Below are 12003 nucleotides of genomic sequence, written 5' to 3'. Positions count from 1 at the left end.
AAGTGGGCTCTCCCGACCCCTGTCTTCTCGTCGAGAAAATTTTATCAATTGCATTGCTGAACCAGCTGAACAAATCCATAATTTGGAAGAATTTGGAAGATGTGCAAAAAGAGGCTCCAAAAAAAAGACAAGACACAGAGCTGAAGCAGGGCAGATATGGGAGGGCTGCGGGAGACAGAGGAAAAGCGTCCACCTCCACCAAGTAGAAAGATTTTTTATATTTCATAATTATATTTTTGTAATTTGCCTTCAGGTTTTCGACATTTTGTTTAGGGAGTTTTCAAGTAATCAATTTTCAAACCAACTCACCCTAAACTATTGAATTCAATTCAGTTTTATTTATATAGCGCCAATTCACAACACATGTTGTCTCAAGGCACTTCACAACAGTCAGGTTCATACATTCCAATTAATCCTAACCATTGAACAGTGCAGTCGGATTCAGTTATTTATTCAAATTGGTTAAAAAGTTTTTCTAATTAAGGAAACCCAGCAGATTGTATCGAGTCACCGACTTGTAAGTCAAGTCAAGTTTATTTATATAGCGCTTTTCAGCAACAAGGCACTCAAAGCGCTGTACATGATACAGAACACAGAAAAACAAATCAAATGTAGCATTCACTCCTCCTGGATGAGCAAGTAGAGACAGTGGACAGTCACTGGCGTTGACTTTGCAGCAATCCCTCATACTGAGCATGCATGTAGCGACAGTGGAGAGGAAAAATCCCTTTTAACAGGAAGAAACCTCCAGCAGAACCAGGCTCAGTGTGAGCGGCCATCTGCCACGACCGACTGGGGGTTTGAGAGAACAGAGCAGAGACAGAATAAGAACACAGAAGCACTATTCCAGGATTAAATGTTAATGGATGTAGCTCCTTTAGTGGTTTCATCTAGGAAGAAAAAACAGATAAACTCTAAACTGGCTCAGAGTTTGAGTGCGGGCACATACAGTTAGTCACAGTAGAAGCTCAGTCAATAGCCATGTCTAGGAGAAAAATAGGGTTAAACACTGAAAGACAGTGCCAAGTGGATCATCCATAGAAGGTGAGCATTAAGTTGCCAGCAGAAGCTTGGACGATGCCTCCCTCCAGAAAGGTGTCACAGGTAGATACAGAGTCAGGCCAGGTGTAGCTTCTAGGAAGAGAAAAGAGAAAACAAGGTTAAAAGCTGAAATAACAGCAAATAAAGCAAATTTGGAGAGTAGTATGAGAATGTAGCAGAAAGAGTGAAAGTGATCATTATGTCCTCCAGCAGCCTAAGCCTATAGCAGCACAACTACAGAGATAGCTCAGGATAACCTAAGCCACTCTAACTATAAGCTTTATCACAAAGGAAAGTTTTAAGCCTAGCCTTAAAAGTAGACAGGGTGTCTGCCTCACGGACTAAAACTGGGAGCTGGTTCTACAGGAGAGGAGCCTGATAACTAAAGGATCTGCCTCCCATTCTACTTCTAGAGACTCTAGGAATCACCAGTAAACCTGCAGTCTGAGAACAAAGTGCTCTGTTAGGAACATATGGAACAATCAGATCTCTGATGTATGATGGAGCTAGATCATGTTTTTACTGTGTTATCCGAGGTCCATTTAATGCCATCCAGGTTAAGTGATTGACTAAGCAGTTTGTTTTTTCCAAAGACGACAACTTCTGTCTTGTCTGAATTTAGAAGCAGAAACTTTAAACTCATCCAGGTTTTTATGTCATCAAGACATGCTTGTAGTCTATCTAACTGGTCGGGCTCATCAGGATTTATGGATAAATGAAGCTGAGTATCATTAGCAATACAGTGAAAATGTATCCCATGCTGCCTGATAATTTTATCTATTTGAAGCATATATATATATATATATATATATATATATATATATATATATATACAGGGGCTGGACAATGAAACTGAAACACCTGTCATTTTAGTGTGGGAGGTTTCATGGCTAAATTGGACCAGCCTGGTAGCCAGTCTTCATTGATTGCACATTGCACCAGTAAGAGCAGAGTGTGAAGGTTCAATTAGCAGGGTAAGAGCACACTTTTGCTCAAAACAACATTATGGGTGACATACCAGAGTTCAAAAGAGGACAAATTGTTGGTGCACGTCTTGCTGGCGCATCTGTGACCAAGACAGCAAGTCTTTGTGATGTATCAAGAGCCACGGTATCCAGGGTAATGTCAGCATACCACCAAGAAGGACGAACCACATCCAACAGGATTAACTGTGGACGCAAGAGGAAGCTGTCTGAAAGGGATGTTCGGGCGCTAACCCGGATTGTATCCAAAAAAACATAAAACCATGGCTGCCCAAATCACGGCAGAATTAAATGTGCACCTCAACTCTCCTGTTTCCACCAGAACTGTCCGTCGGGAGCTCCACAGGGTCAATATACACGGCCGGGCTGCTATAGCCAAACCTTTGGTCACTCATGCCAATGCCAAACGTCGGTTTCAATGGTGCAAGGAGCGCAAATCTTGGGCTGTGGACAATGTGAAACATGTACAGGTCCTTCTCAAAAAATTAGCATATTGTGATAAAGTTCATTATTTTCCATAATGTCATGATGAAAATGTAACCATCATATATTTTAGATTCATTGCACACTAACTGAAATATTTCAGGTCTTTATTGTCTTAATACGGATGATTTTGGCATACAGCTCATGAAAACCCAAAATTCCTATCTCACAAAATTAGCATATCATTAAAAGGGTCTCTAAACGAGCTATGAACCTAATCATCTGAATCAACAAGTTAACTCTAAACACCTGCAAAAGATTCCTGAGGCCTTTAAAACTCCCAGCCTGGTTCATCCCTCAAAACCCCAATCACGGGTAAGACTGCCGACCTGACTGCTGTCCAGAAGGCCACTATTGACACCCTCAAGCAAGAGGGTAAGACACAGAAAGAAATTTCTGAACAAATAGGCTGTTCCCAGAGTGCTGTATCAAGGCACCTCAGTGGGAAGTCTGTGGGAAGGAAAAAGTGTGGCAGAAAACGCTGCACAACGAGAAGAGGTGACCGGACTCTGAAGAAGATTGTGGAGAAGGGCCGATTCCAGACCTTGGGGGACCTGCGGGAGCAGTGGACTGAGTCTGGAGTAGAAACATCCAGAGCCACCGTGCACAGGCGTGTGCAGGAAATGGGCTACAGGTGCCGCATTCCCCAGTCCTGGGCTACAGAGAAGCAGCACTGGACTGTTTCTCAGTGGTCCAAAGTACTTTTTTCGGATGAAAGCAAATTCTGCATGTCATTCGGAAATCAAGGTGCCAGAGTCTGGAGGAAGACTGGGGAGAAGGAAATGCCAAAATGCCAGAAGTCCAGTGTCAAGTACCCACAGTCAGTGATGGTCTGGGGTGCCGTGTCAGCTGCTGGTGTTGGTCCACTGTGTTTTATCAAGGGCAGGGTCAATGCAGCTAGCTATCAGGAGATTTTGGAGCACTTCATGCTTCCATCTGCTGAAAAGCTTTATGGAGATGAAGATTTCATTTTTCAGCACAACCTGGCACCTGCTCACAGTGCCAAAACCACTGGTAAATGGTTTACTGACCATGGTATCACTGTGCTCAATTGGCCTGCCAACTCTCCTGACCTGAACCCCATAGAGAATCTGTGGGATATTGTGAAGAGAACGTTGAGAGACTCAAGACCCAACACTCTGGATGAGCTAAAGGCCGCTATCGAAGCATCCTGGGCCTCCATAAGACCTCAGCAGTGCCACAGGCTGATTGCCTCCATGCCACGCCGCATTGAAGCAGTCACTTCTGCATAAGGATTACCGACCAAGTATTGAGTGCATAACTGTACATGATTATTTGAAGGTTGACGTTTTTTGTATTAAAAACACTTTTCTTTTATTGATCGGATGAAATATGCTAATTTTGTGAGATAGGAATTTTGGGTTTTCATGAGCTGTATGCCAAAATCATCCGTATTAAAACAATAAAAGACCTGAAATATTTCAGTTAGTGTGCAATGAATCTAAAATATATGAATGTTAAATTTTCATCATTACATTATAGAAAATAATGAACTTTATCACAATATGCTAATTTTTTGAGAAGGACCTGTATTGTTCTCTGATGAGTCCACCTTTACTGTTTTCCCCACATCCGGGAGAGTTACGGTGTGGAGAAGCCGCAAAGAACCGTACCACCCAGACTGTTGCATGCCCAGAGTGAAGCATGGGGGTGGATCAGTGATGGTTTGGGCTGCCATATCATGGCATTTTCTTGGCCCAATACTTGTGCTAGATGGGCGACCGAACCATTCTTGAGGACCATGTGCATCCAATGGTTCAAACATTGTATCCTGAAGGCGTTGCCGTGTATCAGGATGACAATGCACCAATACACACAGCAAGACTGGTGAAAGATTGGTTTGATGAACATGAAAGTGAAGTTGAACATTTCCCATGGCCTGCACAGTCACCAGATCTAAATATTATTGAGCCACTTTGGGGTGTTTTGGAGGAGCGAGTCAGGAAACGTTTTCCTCCACCAGTATCACGTAGTGACCTGGCCACTATCCTGCAAGAAGAATGGCTTAAAATCTCTCTGACCACTGTGCAGGACTTGTATATGTCATTCCCAAGACGAATTGACGCTGTATTGGTCGTAAAAGGAGGCCCTACACCATACTAATAAATTATTGTGGTCTAAATCCAGGTGTTTCAGTTTCATTGTCCAACCTCTGTATTTACACACACTGCTCAAAAAAATATATATATAAATAAAGAAAAGAGTTTTGAGGCACTCCCTTGCAGGACAGCAAGGAGCAAACAGTGTGTAAGTATTTCTGATTATTATTTTCGATCATAAATACTTAAACAACACAATATAACTCCAAGTAAATCAAACTTCTGTGAAATCAAACTGTCCACTTAGGAAGCAACACTGATTGACAATTAATTTCACATGATGTTGTGCAAATGGAAAAGAAAACAGGGAGAAATATTTGGCGATTATCAAGACACTCAATAAAGGAGTGGTTCTGCAGGTGGGGACCACAGACCACTTCTCAGTACCTATGCTTTCTGGCTGATGTTTTGGTCACTTTTGAATGTTGGTGGTGCTTTCACACTCGTGGTAACATGAGACGGACTCTACAACCCACACAAGTGGCTCAGGTGGTGCAGCTCATCCAGGATGGCACATCAATGCGAGCTGTGGCAAGAAGGTTTGCTGTGTCTGTCAGCGTAGTGTCCAGAGCCTGGAGGCGCTACCAGGAGACAGGCCAGTACACCAGGAGACGTGGAGGAGGCCGTAGGAGGACAACAACCCAGCAGCAGGACCGCTACCTCCGCCTTTGTGCAAGGAGGAACAGGAGCACTGCCAGAGCCCTGCAAAATGACCTCCAGCAGGCCACAAATGTGCATGTGTCTGAACAAACGGTTAGAAACCGACTCCATGAGGATGGTATGAGGGCCCGACGTCCACAAATGGGGGTTGTGCTCACAGCCCAACACCGTGCAGGACGCTTGGCATTTGCCAGAGAACACCAGGATTGTGCTTTTCACAGATGAAAGCAGGTTCACACTCAGCACTTGTGACAGACATGACAGAGTCTGGAGACACCGTGGAGAGCGATCTGCTGCCTGCAACATCCTTCAGCATGACCGGTTTGGCAGTGGGTCAGTAATGGTGTGGGGTGGCATTTCTTTGGAGGGCCACACGGCCCTCCATGTGCTCGCCAGAGGTAGCCTGACTGCCATTAGGTACCGAGATGAGATCCTCAGACCCCTTGTGAGACCATATGCTGGTGCAGTTGGCCCTGGGTTCCTCCTAATGCAGGACAATGCTAGACCTCATGTGGCTGGAGTGTGTCAGAAGTTCCTGCAAGATGAAGACATTGAAGCTATGGACTGGCTCGTCTGGGACATCATGTCTCGCTCCATCCACCAACGTCACGTTGCACCACAGACTGTCCAGGAGTTGGCGGATGCTTTAGTCCAGGTCTGGGTGGAGATCCCTCAGGAGATCATCCACCGTCTCATCAGGAGCATGCTCAGGTGTTGTAGGGAGGTCATACAGGCATGTTGAGGCCACACACAATACTGAGCCTCATTTTGACTTGTTTTAAGGACATTACATCAAAGTTGGATCAGCCTCTAGTGTGTTTTTCCACTTTAATTTTGTGTGTGACTCCAAATCCAGGCCTCCATTGGTTAATAAATTTGATTTCCATTGATGATTTTTGTGTGATTTTGTTGTCAGCACATTCAACTTTGTACAGAACAAAGTACAGAACAAAGTATTCAATGAGAATATTTCCTTCATTCAGATCTGGGATGTGTTATTTGAGTGTTCCCTTTAGTTTTTTTGAGCATTGTATATAGTAAAAAGAATTGGCCCAAGCACTGAACCCTGTGGTACTCCACAATTAACCCTGGAGTTTAAAAATGATTTATCATTTACATGAACAAACTGGAATCTGACAGACAAATAAGATTTAAACCAGCCTAGCACTGTTCCCCTGATCCCTACAGCATATTCCAGCCTTTCTAAGTGAACATTGTGATTAACAGTATCAAATGCAGCACTGAGGTCTAACAGAACCAGTACAGACACAAGTCCATTATCTGAGGCTTGAAGAATATCATTAGTGACTTTCAGCAGAGCTGTTTCAGTGCTATGATGAGCTCTGAAGCCTGACTGAAACTCTTCAAACAGGTCGTTGCTGTGTAAATGCTCACACATTTGATTAGCAACTATTTTTTCAAGAATTTTAGATAAAAACAGAAGATTGGATATAGGTCTGTAATTTATTATATCATTTTGATCAAGCAAATGTTTCTTAAGTAAAGGTTTTTTACAGCTGCCTTAAAAGCCTGTACATATCAATTTACAAAGGATAGATTAATCATATCTAAAATGGGGCTGGTAATCAGAGGGAACACTTCCTTAAATAATTTGGTTGGGATTGGGTCTAACATTCAAGTTGAAGGTTTAGATGAAGCTAATATTTCTGATAACTCAGGAAGCTCCACAGGATCAAAACAGTCCAAACACAGATGAGGTTCTACAGTTACTTCCAATGTTGTCTCGCTTGCTGAGGATGAAGTAATCATCTTCGGGAGTATGTCAATGATTTTGTTTTTTAAAAGAATCAATTTTATTTAAGAAGAATCCCATAAAATCATGACTGCTGAGAGCTAAGGGAATGGATGGCTCAACAGAGCTATGACTCTGTGTAAGTTTAGCAACTGTACTAAAGAGAAACCTAGGATTATTCTTGTTCTCTTCTATTAATGATGAGAAATGATAATCCTCTTGCTGCAGCCAGGTTTCTGTGAGGCAAAATAAATCAATCTGATTGTCACAAATCAGGTCACTAACTAGCAAAGTCTTTGAAGAGATCTTATGTTCAGTAGGCCACATTTAATTGTTTTATTTTTCTTTTCAGTCTGAGTTGTTTATTTTTATGAGATTTACGTGATTTCCTCCTTTTAGGTTATTTTTTAATCTATTCAATTTTGGACGTGGCAGAAACACTGTCTTAATAGGGAAATGGGTGGGTAGCATTACAGAAGCTGCAGAGAGGAGTGTTGAACTACAACCCTGCTTCCTGGTCTGAACCCTGGGTTGTCTGAGTTTTGGAGAAATAATAAATTTGGCCAGATTCCTAGAAAGAAGAGCTTTCCCCAAAATGTTCACCAATTATCAATGTAGCCCACATCGTTTTCTGGACACCACGTAAACAGCCAGCGGTTGAATGACAGCATGCGGCTAAAAATGCCGTCGCTGGTCAGATCAGGGAGGGGACCAGAGAAAACTACGGAGTCTGACATTGTTTTTGCATACTTACAAACTAACTATTAATCATTTAGTCATGAAATTACTCCTAAAGTTATTAATGGATGTTTGTTGTTTCTTGGTAAAATAGCTGTATTGTAAGATGGAGGGCCATTGTCCTGCCTGCATCGTACCTACTCTTACTCTAACAGAGCTGATTCAAGTTGCTAAATTTCCTTATGTCATTATGGTCTTTAAAACATGCAGGAGATCGACCTGCATGTTATCTGCCAGATAAATGGTTCTGTTATTTGAACCCCGACCCACAGTTCAGGTAACGGAGCACTTCTGGATCATTTTAAATAAATGTGTAGAAATAAACATAATACGCTTTATTACTTAGAATAGAAAAGGTCTTGGTTTGTTCCCCTGTTTTTTTTCAATAACCAAGTACTCTTGGTGATGGTTTTCAGTCATGAGGAGCCTGGAAAAGTTTTCCTCAAACTCACACTTGTCTCTTTTAATTAGACAAAAGACAACAAAATAGTCCTGTACTCTTGCCAATCGGGACTACAGGACTCTACAAGACTACATTTTTGCCCCCAAAATACACTGGATGCGCCGTATCCAGTGTGGACTGCAATTGAACTGAGCAACAACCAAGTTTCTCGTTGTATCCTCAGCGCACTTTACTAAGCCTTTTGCAGAGGCAGTAAGATAAAAAAGTTTCCACTGTGGAAAACTGTCAAGAGTCTTTATGCAGACCAGGAAGAGGCAGCGAGCAGAAAGAGCTTTAAGCACTGAAAGGGACTTATTGCCTAAAATAGTATACTTGCAAGAAGAAATGTGTTTTCAACAAAGGAAGGACTAAAAAGTAAAGCTATAGACATTGCATGTATTTACACTAGACATAAAGTGGCTGTTTCAGTTCTATCTGTACAGAAGAAGTAAAGTTGTGGAACAGTGAGCAGCTTCCACACATTAAACATGTCGAGGCCTAGTCATTATCTGGGACTGTATTACGAGCAGTAGTTGTGGGATCCTGTCTAAAATTGTGGCTTTAGGAAAACAGGACTTTGATCAAGTACACGATATCATCTCAAGAGGGTCTAGTGGAAACAGCTTCAGTTTACTGCATCTTAACCACACTGCCTTCACAGTAGAAGCATAGGAGGACAGAAAAACACTGATTGAAACCCCTGGATTGTCTGAAGCAAAGGTCATCTCAAGCTACAGCATGGCTTATGTTTACACGCGTCACTAAATTGCTTAATCTATTTCCCATTAAACCCATAAGGTGTGGCTTAAGGTATAGAGACGGTTCCTTTGCACCCTGGAAAAGTTCGACAGTGGAAGTATTTTTCAGGTCTGGACAAGTATGAAAAAATATTAATATTTCCATTCTTTCTTCCCTCCATTCTGTTTTGTTTAATATGTTTCATATCTAAAGCCTTTGTTGAAGTTTGTGGTTTAAATCCACAGTAAACTTTTGTTTGTATTCCTAGAAATGCTTGAAAGGAACTGAAAGTTCTGAATATATGCGTATGGACTTTGGAGGAACCCCGTAGATTAAACAGCACTGTAATTTTTTTAAGAGTTTTAAAATGTAAAAAAGTTAAACATAAAAAGGATTTTACTGTTTTGATGCTTTGCTTTAAGAATGTAATATTGTAATCGAAAATAAAAAAACATTAAAGATGAACTTTTGTATTTCTCTATTTCAGCTTTGGGTACAGTGACAAGATTGCAGTAAATGGACTGGAGCCTATTGGTATCTATGGCAACGGCTTCAAGTCCGGATCCATGCGACTCGGCAAAGATGCGATTGTCTTCTCCAAGTCAAAGAGCGCACCATGCATTGGGATGCTTTCTCAGAGCTACTTGGAGAAGATTGGAGCCAAGCAAATTATTGTACCGATCATTTCTTTTGAAAATAGAAGGTCAAACAATTATATCCTTTTAACCGAGGAACACAAATGTGTTCAGTGAACATTTTGAAAGTTATTTATTTTTAAAATATCATTTGTTTTGAAGAATTTGTCACCAGTTTTCTTTAACCAGGGCTTTACTCTTTGTAAAAGAAGAACACGAAGCAAGTCTGAGGGACATCCTGCAATATTCTCTTTTTAAGACTAAAGAGGAGCTTCTCGCTGAGATTGATGCCATCAGTTCATCCTCAGCTAAAACAGGCACCCGGATCATCATCTGGAATCTCCGCAGGTCTGTTTGTGCTCCACACACATCTATGAACCTCTAGTGCCTCATAAGATGTTTCAAATCATCATCTGGACCTTTCAGGAGATCACCGAACCAGTAATATAACAAATAGCTTAAAATATCTATCATGTATATTTTTGTGGTAAAGTATTAAGCAGCTTTTAGCTTTCAATGTTCTTTTCCTGTGAGATTGACTTTCTGGACACTCAAGGCTGCTTGATATTGAAAGATTACCTTCTACTTCGTTTACAGTAAGGATTCTTATGCTTGTTGTTGATGATTCTAAGTCTTACATCCAGCTTTTTGCACACACTGTACCTCATCACCACCTCAGCCGTGATGCCAAACAACCCTTTCAGGTGCTAAGCATTTTGACTGCCCTTGCAGGTGACATTGCTGTGATTAAAAACACAATCATGAACCCCCTGCAGAAGGTCACTTCTGTCATTCCCGTCAATGAAGTGGATTTGAGGAGAGCACGTGGCCTCATGTACTTTCACAACATTCAACTGGGCTTGTGGAGCCAATAAGAGCAACATGAGGTCATGGGTAGAATGTGTGTTGGGTTATATGTCCAATATATATTTAGCAGGTTGTCAAAGTCTATTCAGTTGATCAAATAAAAGCAGAGTTACTGCGCAGCATCCTGAAAACATTATTATTTACTTCTGATTGTGCTCATCAGTGGACTTCACACATTATAGTCACAGTAGCACAGTTCTGCTTGTGACTTGGACTCGTGGTCCTGTTGAGGTCTGTCCTTTGTATCTTATTGCCATTCTTATCCTTTTGTTGAGGCACCATTACAGCTCTGTTACCAGCTCTGGATGTAGATCAGAGATCACAGCGCCACTTGGTGATGAACTGGTTAAACCACTGATCATAAGTTAATGAAGACACTTTGTTTCTCCATTCCTATTGACTACATTAACTGTTAACCCATGTGCACGGTTGTTATTATTCAGTGAAGACCTCACTGTATTCTTTTTGGTTTCGCTCAGACTGGATGGTTACGTTTGACCTGGGCTCAAATTGGATTTTTCTATGGGACCCACTTGGGTTGACTAATACAACCCAACTGAGTACCTTGGGTAGTTCATAACTGTGTCTCTTTTTAGTAATGAGTAAATCGATTCAAAACACGCGTAGGACTCGCATGGGTCCTACTATTTCCTGGAGTCATCCTGCATCAAACTTTTACAGGCATTTAATGTAGGGACGATTATAAGATCACTAATTCCATCAGATTTATTAAAAAAGTAGAAGTTGAAAGAAAAATTTCCTTTTGAAAAGATAAATATTTCAGATTATTCAAAAAGATACTCAGTACTTTCATTAAAAAATATATTTGATTCAGCCCTTCTAATGGAGGGACAACAATTTAAAAATGAAATATGCCCTAGGTGATAATTTTGTCATAACGACACCCATGTCCACAATTATTTTGTGTTTAAACTTTCAAAGGGAATTGTACATTGTTGTTTTTTATCGTTTTTCTGAGCTGGATTGATTTATCTGACACTTAGCTGACTCTTCTGTTTAGAGGTTAAACACAATCATTAGTTTTCCTCCTGGCAGTTTAGTCATTTTCAAATCAATGCATAAAAAATTGTCATCTTCTCTTTTTAGGACCTCTACAGCATCAACAGAGTTTGATTTTGACACAGATCGGTATAATATCCGTATTCCCTTAGAGGTCTATGAAAAATTAGGCGATCCGTCTCAGCCTTCAAACAGCACTACATACGTTCCAGAGAGCGTCTTTTCCCTGCGGGTAAGAAGCCATAATGTGCACGTCTTTATTTCTTCACACAAGATTAACAGTGATTGTAAAGTTTCCTACTATTAAATACTTCTGGGGTTCTTTTAAATCACCACAACAGTAATGCTTTTTACCTTCTTAAGATGAAGCATTATCTGCCTCATGTAAACAGCTTGCCCAAGTTGTGTGTTCCCCATAGATTGTTGCTGTTTCTTTTCTTTTGCTCAGTCAGTTACTTCTTCAATGTTAAACCTTGATTCCCTTTGTTGCAGGAATGCATTCATATATGTTTGTTCATGTGTT

At 41.1% G+C, this 12003-nt stretch overlaps 1 protein-coding gene across 1 annotated transcript in view; it reads left to right on the top strand.

Moving 5' to 3' along the window:
* Positions 1-12003, top strand: part of morc3a (MORC family CW-type zinc finger 3a) — a 30072-nt gene that overhangs the window by 3783 nt on the left and 14286 nt on the right. The window contains exons 4-6 of the mRNA XM_047371475.1: positions 9446-9672; positions 9791-9941; positions 11568-11712. Coding sequence (XP_047227431.1) covers positions 9446-9672; positions 9791-9941; positions 11568-11712 — 523 coding nt within the window. The remainder of the gene's footprint in view (positions 1-9445; positions 9673-9790; positions 9942-11567; positions 11713-12003) is intronic.

This window comes from Girardinichthys multiradiatus, chromosome 7, assembly GCF_021462225.1.
Source record: "Girardinichthys multiradiatus isolate DD_20200921_A chromosome 7, DD_fGirMul_XY1, whole genome shotgun sequence".
Classification (NCBI taxonomy): domain Eukaryota; kingdom Metazoa; phylum Chordata; class Actinopteri; order Cyprinodontiformes; family Goodeidae; genus Girardinichthys; species Girardinichthys multiradiatus.
This window is presented reverse-complemented; position numbering and strand designations above follow the sequence as displayed.